This window comes from Ischnura elegans, chromosome 2 (genome assembly GCF_921293095.1).
Source record: "Ischnura elegans chromosome 2, ioIscEleg1.1, whole genome shotgun sequence".
In the NCBI taxonomy this organism is placed as follows: Eukaryota; Metazoa; Arthropoda; class Insecta; order Odonata; family Coenagrionidae; genus Ischnura; species Ischnura elegans.
The window spans coordinates 78,413,637-78,430,980 of NC_060247.1; the positions used below are offsets into that span (position 1 = coordinate 78,413,637).

The following is a 17,344-nucleotide window of genomic DNA, read 5'->3' on the forward strand; positions in this document are numbered from 1 at the left end:
GGAGTCGTTGCTGAAAGCTTAATGTGTTTTTTTTTATTGGAGCTGGACGCTGCAATGTCAATACGGGACTCTTCTCCATAAGATAGGCTTTTCTAAGAGAGAGAAATAACGTGCAGTTTTTCCCCAAATTATTTTTTAAATTACTTTCTAATTCACTGAATCAGGAGGGAAAATGCTTCGATACTCTTCAAATGATAACCATTTGAATAGTAAGTTTCCTTCGGATCGTGTTCTAGAGTGCATCTTGAAGCATAGGGGAGAGCGGGATAATAGCGTACACATAAGCATTTTTGCTGTACATGATTCAATTGAAAACTAACAAAAGAGGCAATCATATTCTTTTGAATGAAATTCGATTTCCAATCAATTATTTGCTTCATACTTGGAAAATGTAACTTACTTTGAGTTTTACACCTTACCATGACAAAACCCTTGCAAAACACGGTATTGTCCGAGTGCCAAGGCAATACAGTACAGTAGTTGGGGTAATACCGCTCTGCGAGGTATTGTCCATAATTGGTGATGATGAACGAAATTGCAAAGACTTTAGGGGAAGAACAAAGATGGAGAATGTAATTTTAAGTTTTATTTCATATCTAAATAAGTAAAACATAGCATATAACCTAACTTAAAAATTAAAATAATACCAACATCCTATCTTAGTCGTAATAAAAGTGATCTAACATAAAACAAAAATTAAAGATCCTCTATTATTTACGATTAAATGTTTCATTGTAGCATCAAAATATGAAAATCCATAATTAGTACAGACAAACTGACGATACGACGGATGAAGGTCGATCGGATTATTGACATGTTCCGACCATCTTTTGTCCGGATTATCGAGGTTCGCCTGTACTTGGAAGGATTGTTAACTCACTCTTTCAAAGATCTTTCATAATTAACATAAGCATTTTAAAGTTCAAGTTACTCAGAAAAGTTATAATACCATGTGGGACATTATCGTTCAACACAGGGCATAACGTAGACATTGCGCCTTGCACGGTATTGCCCCATACTGGTAATTGCCCGATCATCACATTACGCAGAATTTTTAACACTATCCTACATTAAGAACAATATTGGACTTGTGTTTGGTATTAAAAAATAACCCATCTAGCATTTAAAACCACTGGTTAAAAATAGTCACAATAATATGTTTCCCTTACCTCAGTACGAGTTAGTCTTTAAAATTGTGAGAAAAGTTGACAGTAGAGAAAGACTTTCGTAACACTCAAGTGCGTAAATGCAGAGGCATTGCCTTATTGGTTTCACATTGTTTTTATTGGTTTCGATTTCTTTCTACTAGTCAGTAATGCTTCCCAGCGCTCACTACATACTCTAGCGGATCTAAAGTTATGGTGCACCGTATTACCCCGCCGTACAGTATTACCCCGGTCTCCCCTAATCATGGTGGCACTTCAACGAAAACAGCTTATTACTTCGTTACGGGACCACAAAACGCACGATTTACTATGGTGGTTTTCCGTCATCAAATACGCACCGTTTTAATCACTATCATTACTTACAACAGCGTGGTTTCCTACTATTTTTTTAGTGCCTAAATCGATAGATTATTATTCCTGGAGTACGCATTTCTCGCTTTTAGATTTTTAAATGACGATATCTATTTTTCACAACTAAATCTCTTAATCTATTCTATTTTTCCCTGTGACTCACGTGGAATGGCATTGCATGGGCGCCAATCTGACCTTTTTCAAATGCAGTTAAAATTGACCATTGACATTTATCTAAATTGGGAATTCTTAGACCAAATAATTTGTGTATAATGAATACACTAATGGTGGGTAACGAATCGCAATCAATGCCTTTCGTTTTCTTTGATTAAGGAAACTACCCTATTAGTACGTCATACCACACCAAAAGCCAAAGCAATACAACAATATATTCAAGCGCACATGTAAACGAAGCATCCCGTCCTTTGCGACTTCCAAAACAAATCATGTGGTCAGAAAAGGTCGGAAATATCATTAGAATCGACACAAATTATCAATAGTCGAAAGAGTAGGCATCATTTCTGCGCAGAAAATTCGACGAAATCATTCGCCTTTTAAAGCGTTCGCGGCGAATGAATTAAACTCGAAAGATAATCACGGTGAATGCTTATTTGTAAGATCGTTCTAATCAACATTCACCGTGTAAAACCGTCTTAATCAGTGAGATTTGTTTCACAATCTATTACCAACTGACTAAAAACCTCCACATTCAAAATTAAATAGTATTGGTACTGGTGGCACGTAAGAATATGACAGGTGGAACTTGTGGGTGAGTATTAAAGGAAAGTTATTATTCGAAATTTACAGCTAAAAGCAGCTAAAAGCGTGGAATATGCTTTCGTAATCACTCAAGGTAGTTATTCTAAAGATGATTAACAAGCTAATAACTATGAAATATTACAATGCAAATAAAAAAAACTCCTCCAACAATAAAACTGAAGAATGCAGTCCTTTTAAAAATAGAAGTCTTCTAATACCTGCCTCTCTTTTAAGCTCATGAAGTCAACAAAAAGCTGCCATAAATTTTTAAGTAGCATTATCATCCACCTTATATAAGGTCCTTACCAAAATTCTTAATTATCCAGACATATACCCGCAATAGGCTATTTATCATTTACTTCCACGTGGCTATCTATTTGACGCTCTAATTTGACCTATCAATTGAAAAGCACTGTTATTCATTTGTAAAATGATCGTATTGCACAACAAACGCCAATTCCAAAAATACTTAACACAGTTAAAGGTATCTGTCATCCGATGCTAATTTTTTTAAACAAGCGATTATATCCGAAATCGCTCTGATACTATCATATGGATCCGATCCGCGGGCCGTAGTTTGGAGACCCCTGTCTTAGACATTTGATCTATGGTATGAATAGCCCTCTGAACAGTGAAGCAGAGTGTTGGGGATTCGATTAGTTTAAAATGTTTGCAGTCACCTGCTTATACTAATATATTACATGTGGTGTAGGGGATAATATCGACTATTTCGAAATAATACAGCCATATAAAAATTAATACCTACTTCGCATTTCTTTCAGACAAGCCCTATGCTGGTATCTACATGGCCCTACAGCCATCCCTATTGGTAATGGATCCGAAACTCATCAAAGACATACTGATCCGAACTTCCACAATCAACTTCCAGCACCACATCGCGAATGCACATCCGACGAATGACCCGTACATTTTTAATGCTATCTTCTTTGCGCGGGGAGCAAGATGGAGGACCATACGTACCGGACTCAGCCCTGCGTTCTCTTCGGGAAAGATGAAGATGATGTACCCGCACGTCGTGGTCAAGGCTAAAAAGCTAGCATCTGTGCTGGAGGAGATAGGCCAGGGGTCAGGTGAGTGCCTGCAAAGGGATATTTTAACTAAATCAAAGCTGGAAAATTACATCTACCACCAGACAGTTTATAAGTGTAGAGTAATACTGACATCAAAGGTAGGAAATTTGAGTTGGGCCTAAACTTCTTTTCAGATATCTTGAGGCTTGCCCTGATATTTTTGGGGGGAATAGTTGAGATCTCTAATGCAATGATAATTCCCCCTCCCACTGATAAGTAATTGAAGTTGCATATCCGGTCACTAAAGGAAGGATAACAACAACAAAGACAACAAAAAGAAGTAGCTTTAGGTGGTCTTTAATGTCATAGGGCAAGAATTGAGCCACCATCAAATAATAAAAATGTAAGTCAATAAAATAATATTACAATGCAATAAATAATACATGAGTGTGTTAAAGAAACAACATCAAAGTAAATGTTCAATTGTTTCTTTTGAGAAGAGCTAGTCTTTGGCAAGTATTAACATTTCATTTGGTGATTTAATTTTCTTAATTTTAGCGGGCAGTAAACTGTAAATGTAAAGTAAACAACATTTTCAAAATGCTAACCTTGGTCTGTTTCTTACTACACATGATTCAATCCTTAAATTATACTTGTATTTATCACATCCACTCGGCATACTGCCACTTCTGGCATAAAACCGTTTTAGAACTTTGAATAAATACAAATGCCTTAGTGGCAACAATTTTAGGGCCATAAACAATGTAAATGAGTTTTCATAAGAATTTTTGGACAATATTACCAGAATTATTTTTTTTGCAAAACGAGTGCACACTTCAATGTGTTCATGTAAGCACTGCCCCAGCAGATTATACCATAAGAGATTTTGGAATGAACAGGATCATGATAAATATTTTATTTAACCAGGAATTAAACATTTGTTTCGTAAGTAGTAAAACTTGGACAAGGCACCACTGGTAAGTCATTTGTTCACAGTAAGTAAATGGTTATCCAAGTGTAGATTACTGTCCAAATTACTCCTAAGTATTTCATTCCATTCACTCTATCAATAGCTGGACAGTTACAGACATAATTGAAACAATTTGTAGTATGAAATACAAGTTTACAATCAAAAATACTTGTATTACATATGTCATAACACATAAACATCATCTTTTCAATTAAATGTAACCCATCGAAATCAAACCATAGTCATGAGAACTGTAGATCCTCTTTAACAAAGTTTTCAGCGTAACTCCAATTAGGTCCTTAGTACCACAGTGCTATATCAAGAGCAAAAGCTGTTAGTCACACCATTGAATTTATGTTCACATAAATCGTTTACGAAAATCAATAGCAGTATAGGTCCTAAAACAGTGCCCTGTGGTACTCCTGTCTCAATAGTTACATAACCACTAAAACAATTACTTACTTTTACGCATTAAGATCTCGTCGAAAAATAACTTTTGAACCACTTCAGTGATAATCCATGTATTCCAGCTTGCCCAAGTTTCAATGGTAGTACTTTTTGCGAGGGTGCATCAAATGCCTTAGTTATGTCTAGATACAACCCAATAGTTCACGAGCTTGAGTTAACTGAATTGTATACTTCGGTCATGTGCTTCTCTAGAGCACCTTCAGGTCTCAATCCATGTCTAAATCCCAACTGATTTTCGCTAGGAAAATTAGGAGGCGACTTCTCTCTAGATTTGTTGCAAATACTGACGAAAGAGATATCGGTCGGTAATTCGCGATTTGCTATCTGTCCCTTTTTTATGCACTTGTATATCAACAGATTTATTCAAAGGCCTAATTAATACACCATTGATTAAACTTAAAGAAAGATTTTTTACCAATTTTACTATCTCAAATGATACCACTGGTAATATGGCAACGGAATTGAACTCACTCTTATCAGCATAAGGGTTTTAAATATATGCCCTGTTCTCACCATTGTATTTTAGGTTTGCACTTTCAAAACTTTTATTGAAGGAACATGAGAATTTTACTCCTCCTTAATAAGTGGGAAATCACGTTGCTTTCAAAATGGTTTCTCAGTTCATAAAATATTTAAAATGCTTACGTTTCGCCTCACTAATATACTGTTCCAGACACACCGTGGGTTTCTCTGAATTCATAGCACGACGATTTTATTTGCCACTTTTGGGAGATATCTTGTAATGTCTACCTATTACTTGCCGCGCCAGAAGAATGTATCAGTTTAATTTAGATTTAATGATATTAGATTAATATAGATTGCGGAAAGTACTTTGATCGACAAAATAACATTTTCAAATTGTAAATGCAAACACACTAGTGGCAAAATTAAGCTTTAGAGGTTTTTTCTTTGTTTCCCAAAAGTTTCCTATAATAAAGCGGTTTACCCCTAACATGAATATAAACTCCATCCCTCGAAAACCGCGTATTAATCAGATTTTAACGTACGTTTGAGTGGACTTTATTTTGTTTCATAATATACTGGATCTCTATATGCAAATTAAAGTAACTTACAATACATTGTTTTCATTTCAGATTTTGCGCAATTTCCCAATTAAAATACATGATCGTCGGACATACTGGCAGGTCCCGGGCTGTTTTCAGCTGATGCCGTGTGCGGCGTAGAGCGGTCGTCATTCCCATACATTGAGTTAAGGCGGAAAGATCGTTGATAGAGATGTGACTTTCTGCAGAGCCAGTAGGATGTTCCAAGTTAAGCCAACAGTGGCTTTTCCCGGGCTAATCGCAAAGTTCATCCCCTGTTACCCAAACATCTAAAATGATAATAACCAAGCTGATAATAGAAGGGGAAAATAATTTCAGTAGCTTCTCCATTAAGACTTGGTCTGCCTATTAAATCTTCGTTTATTTAAATAAACATTTAAATAAACGTGCATTCCATAGTCATTTCAATTGACAAATTTTCCATCGCGATACAACATTCTGCTGGTGACACACAAGTGAGGCCAAAGACCGCGTCTAATGGTTAGAGGCTAGCAGCTGCAAACTATTCAGATCTGAAAACAACCCTCAACTGGTGTTTTTTTTATATATAACTCACATTTATAACGTTAAATAGCCGCTATTTAATACGACACTCAATTGTATTCCTTTATATGTACGAATCGTTGTGGTGGAATTTCTGATGCCACTAAACGAAAATTTACGTTTTGGGCACATCAAGTCATTCTAAAAAAATTGGGAATTAAAAGGTCTTTTCACTGAAAATCTTACGTACCGGAGGGAGTTGCAAGTGTAGTATCAGAGGAGAAGCAGTGACGACGGCTTAAGTGTATGTATCATAATATGTTAAAATTATGTTATTTCAACAGAAATATTCTCGGAAAACAATTCGATCGCAAGATCATTACATTGCCTTTGAACACGGAATGTGTGATTAATCAAATAATCTTAGAATATTTTCCAATCAAAAATTGAAATTACTCATTTTCCTCAGAAGGTAACTCATACTTTATGGCTCTAGTGTCATAAGAAATTCTAATAAGTATTATTTTCGTCCAATAGATCCAAAGATAGACGCTAAGTTCCATGCTGCTCGGTACACCACAGACGTGATTGCTTCCTGCGCCTTCGGCATCGAAGCCAACGCACTGGAGGACCCTGGCAATAAATTCTTCAACATGACACTCAAAATTTTCAAGGGGACGTTCCGGCACGCTCTGGACACAATGATTATTTTACAATTTTCATCCCTCGTGAGGGTGAGAAAATTATACATAGGCAAAGAATTGCTCACATTCGTGTCTATTCACAACCATATGCCATTTTAATAAAAGAAAAACATAAAAATTTCAACAGGCGATACAATGCTATAAAACCAAAGTTCAATCCTTTCATGCGGAGAAATGTTGTCATGATGCCAGTAAAAGTTCTAATTAACTTAGTCGTTTCCTCAACATTTCTTTTAAAAACAACCGGTTTCGGCATTACGCCTTCCTGTCCTAAGTTATTACATATTAAAGTATTCTATCGATTAAGGTAGGTTTCCATGGGGTGCTTAAGAAGAATACTGGGAGCCTCCCCTTACATCATGCACTTCCCTCTTCAGTGCACTATAATACCTACTACCTTTCATTCTATCAAAAAATCCTATTCTTTTCCTTCCCCTCCCTCGTTTACCTAACATTCTTCCCTCTAACAATGTTTTCAACATCGCATCCCCGCTAAGTACTCGCTCCATCCGTACATTCTGTCTCCTCCGTATCTCATCTAAAAGCTGCCTCTGCTCACCCACCATGTCCAGCACTTCGTCGTTCCTACCTTCCCCATTCTTCGCCACACCCACATCCCGAATGCCTCGAGTCTTCTCTCGTCCTCCTTCCTAACTGTCCACGTTTCTGCACCGTAAAGCGCTACACTACAGATCAGACTCTTCACTAACCTTTTCTTTTAATATTAAATTCTTACATAACAATCCTCTCAGAAGCTCCTTCCTGTTCATGAACGCCTCCTTTGCGGATGCTATTCTCTTCCTGATGTCCTTGCTACTGTATCCGTTTTCCTCTAACATACTGCCTAAATAGTTGAACTGCTCAACCTGCTCAAGTTTTTCACCACCCACCTTTATCTTAAGACTAACATTCCTCGCTTGTGAGGCTTTACAAAACCGCATAACCCTGGTCTTCTTGTGATTAATTCTCATCCCATATTCATCGCAACGGTCGTATAACGCATCCATTAAAGCCTCAAGCCCCCTCGCTGATTGGTTAATCAACGCCTAATCATCCGCGAATCTCACTGATTTGAACATCACTCCTCCCACATTTACTCCTGCTTCTAACTCATCCCACGCTTCTCTTACCGTCTCCTCAGCGTACACGTTAAAGAGTAGCGGCGATAGAGGACAGCCTTGCCTCACACCTCGGCCAATGCTTGCCCACCCAGATTCTCCGTCCGCTATCCTCACTTGCGCAATCTGGGCCATATACAGATTACGAATCAGTCGTCTATCCCTCCAATCTACACCCATTCTCTTGAGAATATCCATTAACTTCACCCAGTTCACCCTATCAAACGCTTTTTCAAAATCCACGAAACACGCATATACGTCCTGGTCATATTCTAGCCTCCTCTCCACGAGGGACCTCATTATTGCTATTGCATCACGAGTTGACTTCCCTTTTCTGAAACCAAACTGATCTTCGCCCAAATACTCGTTTGCCCTCGCCTCCATTCGTCCGTTCAATATCCTCAGTACCACTTTCGCCGCGTGAGATGTTAGGCTAATAGTCCGATAGTCCCCGCATTCAACAGCTTTCTTCTTTTTCCGTTGCGGAATTTGAACCGTCCTCACGAAATCTTCCAGCCAACACCCCTCCTCATAAATCTTGCGAACTAGATCGAAAAACCTTTTCTTACTATCCCTCCCTAGATTCTTCAGCAGCTCACACGGGATATTGTTCACGCCTACTGCTTTCCTGGCCATCATATCACGAAGCGCTTTCTCTATTTCCGAATCCAATATCCCCGGCCCAAGATTATCCTCCTCCACTTCACCTTCTTCCTCTAAAGTCAATCTCTCTGGTCTGTTCCTCCCTTCATAGAGATCCTCCACGTATTCCTTCGATCTACTCTGTACCTCTTCTCGCTCGGTTAGCATCCTTCCATCTTAAGCCTTAATTTTAGGCATGGTGTGCCCTCTTTTGCCGCCCGATAGCGACTTAACTTTGGCATATAACGCGCCTAACACCTCCTTCCTTCTGAAACTTTTCCATTTCCTCACACTGACTTTTCCACCAAGCCTACCTAGCTGTCTTTGTTTCACGCTGTAGTCGATTTTTAATTAGTCCATACATTCTTTTGCCCTGTTCTGTGTCCAAGTTCTTCCACTTCCTCCTCTCCTCCATTTCTTCTTTATCCTTCTACTGTCAACGTAACCAATTGACTACTCCGCCGTTTTGACTATTCCCGTTTTAATATTATCCCATCTTTCCTCAATAGTCTTAGTACTTTCAATCTCCCGTGTACTAATGTCCACTAGTTCCTGATATTGTCTCCTAATACTCCCCTTCAGGGCTTCTACGTTCCATTTCTTCGCCTTCCTAACTTTAGTAAGTCTTTTGAATCTGACGTTGCATTTCATAAGCACTAAATCGTGGTCTGAATCCGCATCCGCTGCTGGGAAGCTGCGCGAGTTTTTCACACTATTCCTAAACCTCTGCCTTACCATGATGTAGTCTATCTGATATCTCCCAATATCTCTTGGACTTTTCCACGAGTACCTTCGGCCTTTGTGATGATTAAACTAAGTGTTTGTAATGAATAACTTGTTTCTCCTGCATAGTTCTGCTGCTTTCTCTCCCCTGTCGTTCCGAATTCCTAATCCAGATTCTCCTACTTCGTTTCCTACCCTCCCTCCCCCGACTGAAGCGTTCCAGTCCTCCATTACTACCAGATTTTCCTTACCCAGTATTTCTCTAATTATTTCTTCGAGGTGTTCATACACCTCATCTACCTCTACTTCCCTATGATTTCTTGTAGGCATTTAAACTTGTACCACCACAAGGTTGGTGGGTCGTGCGGCACCGAGTCGTGCCTCAATTTCTACCACAAGAATTCTATCGCTTACCTGCTCTATACCTACCACACGTTTACCCATCTTCCCGTTTAATACTAAAGCTACCCCTCGTTGAATTTCCTCCCCACCACTATACATAACCCTGTACCCGTCACTCCAGTAGTCCCCACTGTCTTTCCACCTAACTTCGGATAGACCCAAGATATCTATATTCCCTTTTTATATTTTCTAGTTTACCCGCCCTCATCATTGTCCTCACATTCCACGTCCCTACATTCCTCGATGCCTTTTTCTTGGTCTTTTTGTCCTGCTCCTTGGATGCTGCCGCTGATGAAAAAGATGTTATGTCTCTGCAAGGATTTCGTATGATAAGGGCCCCGAGGACCTTGCCGACCTCGTTGCCACCTACGACAACCGCCCTACGCCAAGGGCTGGGTCCCGCGATTCCATTCGAGGCTAGTTTGATCAAACTCCATGTTTTCAGGGAAGAGATAGTTGGTAGGGTTTCCCACTTCTATTCCAACAGTGTTTTTTACGTGATACCATCACGTGGACTACCTTTCGTCTGGCTCCTACCCTTCGACCTATCTGGCATGGGTGGCCCTAACGGGAATAATTGCGAATTAATCCCGCCAGCGCAGCTCTAGGGGTCATAGGAACGCGCAAGCCTTTCCACCACGACAAGGTTGTAGCCCAGGGGAAAGGCCTCACCAAAGGATGAGATGTCAATAAAAGTTGTGTAAATTATAAATTTTCGGCTATTGGAACATTCCAAACATTGGAACATTTCGGCCATTCATGCACTTTCACACTTTTTTATGGTTAGTGTCGAGAAGGCATCATGCATATTTATCGATTATTGTTTGATGTTAGCACCTGAAAAATATAATAATATTGCAACATTATCTATGAAATGGGTAAATTGGCACTAATTTGCGTATTTGGTTTTTTTAAGATGAGGATGAAGTAACTGCATAAAACGGTCGTCTCTAAATAAAATCTTGTGGAAGTAACCAAGATAATTCTGTTTTAGACATTATAACAGACTTCCACCTCCAGAAAGCTTCGGACATTGATTTTATATCATTGCATCGCCTTGTCGAAACACTAATGATTTTTTCTCATTATCATCGGATTAGACTATGAATAAAAACGAATGTGTGCATGTCGAATACACAATTATAATTATCTATGGTGATAAATGCATGCACCACCCATAAAGATCCAACAAATACATATATTTCACATCGTAGATTATCTGAAAATGTGTGACTTCACAAAATACGAATTTACACCTCAATATCAATATTTTCTAGCTTCTGGGAAGCATCTCAAATTTAGGCTGAGCTTAACTAATGATTCAGAGAGAAAATTTTAATCCAAGACTCCTAAGAATTGTTATAAATTAACCTGAATTCAACGCAACTCTAATTAACTAATACCCAAGTAAGGCTGTAATCCGTTTGGCATTTCGACAACCATTTTTTACATTTCGTTTAATTTTGTCTAACTCAGTTTTACAGCACCTAATCCAAGCTGTAGTAAGAATCGAGCTTCAAATTTTAAATCAACATTCAACTTTGAACATTTTAACAAATTTAACATAATTAAAGAGTCAATTTAATCAACTAAAGAGTCCTAGGAATTGTTATAAATTCACTTGAATTTACCACAACGCTACTTAACTATTACCTAATAATCCGTTTAGCGTTTCAACAATCATTTTTTACCTTTTGTTTAATTTAGTCCAACGTTATTTTACTGCACCTAATTCAAGCTGTGATAAGAATCGAGCTTCAAATTTTAAATCAACTCTCAAATTTGACTTTTTCCGACAAATTTAACCTAATGTCCTGCTCATGCAGTGGTATTCTCCTAGCAGCTTCTTGCGTTTTATTTCATAATCATTACATGAAACAATTGATTATGGGTCAGCAGGTGGTGAAACTTACAATATATCGGAGCATAACATAGCGGCCTTTGATCTCATTGAGTCTTTTTTTATGCTAGCACCTGGAAGTAACTATTACATTGCAGCACTAAAGGGGTAACTCGCAGCTAGTTAGTGTATTTTGTAGTGAATATGTGAAATTTCACCAAAAAAACTGAAAGTTATTTATTTATAGACATGAAAAGTAGTGTTGCAAACTTCCACTGTGTATGTCACATGAAACTCTAGTCATACAATATTTAATTTCATTGATAATTTACTTCATAAATAATTGCTTATCCTGGAATTCACCGCAACAACTGCCTCCATAAATTATTTCTTATAATTATCACGTCGATCGGCTTTGCACAAAAAAGTGTGTATTTTGGACTCAATTTAAACGAAGGTTTTCACAATAATTAACTTAATTATGTTTTTTCGGGCTCTATACAAGGATAATAATTATTCGCACTATGATTTCGCCTGTTTAACAGCTAGCTTCGTGAATCCAAAGAGAACTGGAGAGCGATACTTTCGAAATATCGTCTTTTCAATGGCTAAGACGCATTGACGCATGTATTTTAAGGTATGATTACGATACGGTATTATAATGTAGGGAATGTATAAATATCATTTCAGATTGCCGGATCGGTGTTTATTACGAAAGATGTTGGAGATTTCTTCAGCCACATAGTTTGGAGTGTAATCAAGGAGCGAGAGGAGAAAAAAATTCACAGGGGTGACTATGTAGACATGCTGATTCAACTGAAGAACAAAGGAAAAGTTTACGAAACCAGAGATGACAAGAAAACTGCCGTCGCGCAAGAAGAGGGCAAGATGAAAATATTCCAGCGTGAGTTGAAACCAAACCAGACAGCAAAATGGGGTTTTTAACCTAACCCGAAACAATATATTTAATCTTGAATGCTATTTAAGAGGTGGGAAATGACTTTATGCCATTACGAAATATATACTTCCAAATTCATATATTTATTATTAAAATAAAAAATATAAGTTGGAATCCTATTAAGAAGCTCGTCCCAGTATTAGTGATCACACTTGTAACTCGATTCGTTCTTTGAAAAACAATGTTATGTAATGCTTGTTGTGGTAAAATCGGTCAGGTGACATAAAAAATCCACTCCCCTTTATTACAAATAGTTAATGAAATAGTTGTAAAAACAAAAATCGGGTGCATTTACGGGGAAAAGGAAATTCTGGTGATGAACTCTTCACGGGCTCTATACCGGGTGAGAGACTTTGATGATGCCCACATTTGGTGTAGCGACTTTTATCCACCCTCAAAGCAAATGTGAATTCTTACTCCTCACAACGTATTGGAATAATTTCAGAAAAAATAACCATCGACTATCAACCTGAACGTCAGTTTAGCTCTGCACCTTTTATTTTTTGTGTTTTTTATCTCTGTGGACTGACACAAAATCCTCCCACAAACACTCCTTCCTAAGACATAGGCATTTCTGACATTACCTACTACCATTTATCAACTTCAAAATCGTTATTTAAGTAATAATTAAACATCTGTCACGTACTGATAATGATCGTAATGATCGTAAACATAATGATCGTAAACATAATGATCGTAAATTAAAGGCGAAACTCACAACATCAATTTTCTCTTGACGCATAATCATTGTTACGATCGATATTTCAAATTGCACTAATATTTGGACGTATTTTAAATTTATATTCTTTTATTTATAGTTCACTTTATCCTTCCTTTTTCTAAACCATCACTTCATATGTTGCTCGTTACACCGCATTGACACAATAGGGTATTGTGATGAATGATGGAATGCCTTGCAAGAATTATTTCCTGATGAAAAATAAGATCTTGAGTACCTACCCTGTCAACACTAAATTCAACAACTTAAGGTTCCAAGCGTGGAGAGAAAAAATGCATGAAATCTTAATACTATTGAAAATAATTATGTCTATAACCCAATATTATAAAAATGGAGATAATATTTAAATATTCGATGTCATTTAAAATAATGACGTCGCTTTTTCAAAATATATTTACAAAAGAGTTATTCCAAATGCTACTAAACTCATTCAAAAATACGTTTTTTAGTCTTAAACGTCAAGCTCATCATCGCCTACAAAATCCATACCCCATAACTGAAATAACTATTGAGCTTTAGAAAAAAAAGGAATTTGCGATGGTATAATTTGTTTTGTTTGCAGACTTCGGCGGAGATTCACTTGTAGCCCACGCTTTGGCTTTCATCACCGCCGGATACGAGACTTCGTCCACAGCACTGAGTTTTGCTCTGCTGGAACTTGCACGTAATCCCGATTGCCAGGAGAAGCTCATCAATGAAATAGACGAGACGCTGAAGAAGAACAACAGAGAGATCGATTACGATGCACTCCGAAGCATGGCGTATTTGGACAAGGTGGTCAACGGTGAGAGTTGAAATTTAAAAAAATATCAAGTTTGGATGAAGGCTACATGCTAATGTGCGAAGTAATAAAGCGGCAGATATTCGCGTGAAATAACTCAAATTTGAAGATTAAAAAATGAATCATCATGAGCTATGATTTAACAAGTAAATAGACATTACTATTTGTATGATCATACTAAGAATGTGTAAAAAAATAGGAGAATTTGCGCCAGAGTTTTTCAAGAATATTTTGTTGTTTAAATCTTAGATTAATCCATAGTTCTGTGAATTGCATAAGCAAAACCCTTAAAATAATACTTTTTCATGTAAAAAATAGTCTCAAATAAATTATAAAATGAAAACTAAGCTATGAATTCAAGTTTTACATCATAAGTACGTTAACATAACTTCTCCAGCAATAAAGATGAGTGATCCGTGGTGACAGACAAAAACACAGTAAAAAAGGACAAAGACTCTTCCTTTGGCTCCGAAACACCTCTTTCTCAATCAAACCATACATTAACATTCTGTATCACTTTCGATGTTCTTATTCATGAGTACTTCTACTGACGTCAATTTATGAAATTAATAAAGGAAGGGGGGAGAATCGTTATGCGGGGGGTAGCATCCCAATATTTGATTCACCATTTACCGTAGATACTCGTATATACCGACACCTTAATTTGAAGTCATATGCTATTTACACACGTTAATTATTTCATAGACTGTACCAAAACCTTTTCTGTCGTCAAAATAATATTACTTTCCCGAATCGCCATTTGATCTAATAATAAATTGTTCGCTCGAACCCACAACAGCTTTAAGAATGCTGGAGGGAAATACACCGATAGTTCATGCAAGAATTAATTGGTGAAGCATAGACATTTTCTGCATCCCATAACACGCACCTTTTCTCAGGAAAGTCTTTTATCTACGTAGTTCATTCCAAGCTAAATGTTTGCACGCACAGTATATCACTTAAATTTAGTAAAGTTCGTGATCCCTTTTATGATAATTTTTCTTTAATTTTTCATCACATCGTCTAGGGGTCTTCAAGGTTAACAGTTTTCTTTCTATCGCAGAGACGCTGAGGAAATACCCAGCCCTCGCTGTTTTGGATAGGTACTGTACGGAGGAGTACCGCAACCCAGAGTACAACCTCGTCATCCCCAAGGGGATGAGTGTACTAGTTCCTGTAATTGGTATACACTACGACTCCAAGTACTATCACGACCCATACCGATTCGATCCTGAGCGATTCGGCGAGGATACCAAGGATAACCGCCCGAGCTGCACTTACATTCCGTTTGGAGAGGGACCAAGAATATGCATAGGTGAGAAACCAGGGACGAATTCTAGTCAGTCCTATCACTATCACCAAACATCTTAGACTCAAGATACAGCCAACTTTTGCATCAATATTATCACGCTGATTATGACCAATTATCCCGGTCAAAATAGACATTGACCCTTGTATAAATCCCCAAGAAGCTGAAAATTTGAAAAAACGTCAAGGATACCACTCTAATTAAATCCTGAAAAGACCCGTTTTATTAATTATTACCCGATTAATACCGTGTGCGCAAATCTTTTATTCAAGGTCAAAGGTCACAAAATGGGTACTCAATGGTAATGGTTTTGCCAAACGTTTAATTTTACGATAAAAATTGCTCAGATCAAAATTGTAGATCCGGAAATCTAACATATGAAATTCTCATGTCACGCTTTTTTTCCAAAATCCTCCGTAACGGCTGGACCAATTCCAGTAAAATTTGGTGCGTGTGTTCAGTGGGACTGAGAATATGTTGTAAACTATTTTTCATTCTTCTCCAGGGCCCATGAGGGCCTGGAATGGGCCCTGAGTCATTTCCATAAGAAATATGTGTAAAGTACGTTTTTAGTGACTGCAGGCCTTTTTCCTTTTGCATATTTAAATTAGTGATAATGGACACATGAAGTTGAGACATACATCATTGGAAATAAAAATAAATGCAAATTCTTACTCTTGCAATCTAATTTCGTTTTCCACGTGATTTATCGTCAATTTAGAAAAACACATCAAAAAAAAAGCTGAAATTACAGTGTTTTGGCATGCTGTCCCCAGTGACGACCGTCAGTAATGTTTATGTCGTTTGAAATCCCATTTCATCACGATAAATTAAGAATGGGATGTTCCAAGGAGATATATTACTACCGCGAATCCCTATTATTCCGACAAATGTGCCAATTGAATACAAACGGGTTTAATTTCCAATTAGATTGGTATTCGCAATGACAAGTCTCAAGGCCAAACGATGTAGTTTTGTGGTTTTGAGGCATACCGTGTTCTTCATACGGACAATTATACGTGGCATATTCACTCGTGAGTAAACAATCCAGTCTGTTTGCTTTGGCTAAAGATAGATTTACTAAAAATATTGTACACTCCATTGAACTAAGAGGCTGTTAATGTTTTTTTTGGTAGTCATTATTTGTGATAGAGATGTCATTTGAAATATACTGATTATTAGCAGGCCACCTCGGGAAGTATAGTACCCAGTGAAGTGGGAAACTTAGAACTGGGAATTCATAGTCACATGGCTGGATTTTTAGGCAAAAGAAAATAACAGGTCTGATGATGGTAAACATACATAGCAGTAAACAATGGAAACAATGATTTCTGTATATCGCGCACGGGATGAATTTACGCATACCCCAAAAAAAGTGTTTCACCAAGAGTATTAATAGGTAAGAGTAGAATCATTTTAGTTATGTTATACCAGAGCGTCTCAAGAGTTTTGTTTACCAACTAGGATCAGCAACCACAGAAGTTGCATGAACTGATATAACTAATGGCAATGAAAAAAGGACCTTGAATAAAATTTTTGCACACACGGGATCGATGAAGACTTTTCAGGATTCCATGAGAGCGCCATTTCTAACGTTCCTGTAAATTTTCAGCTTGTTGGGAATTTATTTAAGGGTACCCTTAATGTTTGGACTAATTTGACCAGGCTAAATGGAAGTAAACGTAACCTGTAACTTTCTACCGATTGATCATTCTGATATCCTGGAATTACACTTGTTCAAAACTTATGCAATCTTAATGGCATTGATAACACTACGTGGCTTGTCTCATTGCTAATATGCAGCCCTTCCACCACGTTCAAGCTTTTAGTTTGGAT

At 37.6% G+C, this 17,344-nt stretch overlaps 1 protein-coding gene across 1 annotated transcript in view; it reads left to right on the top strand.

Annotated features, from left to right (window-relative positions):
* The window catches only part of LOC124153186, a 63,069-nt gene that overhangs the window by 7,506 nt on the left and 38,219 nt on the right, over positions 1–17,344 (top strand). The window contains exons 3-7 of the mRNA XM_046526287.1: positions 3,059–3,367; positions 6,830–7,026; positions 12,412–12,625; positions 13,981–14,202; positions 15,263–15,514. Of these exons, the coding sequence (XP_046382243.1) occupies positions 3,059–3,367; positions 6,830–7,026; positions 12,412–12,625; positions 13,981–14,202; positions 15,263–15,514 (1,194 nt within the window). The remainder of the gene's footprint in view (positions 1–3,058; positions 3,368–6,829; positions 7,027–12,411; positions 12,626–13,980; positions 14,203–15,262; positions 15,515–17,344) is intronic.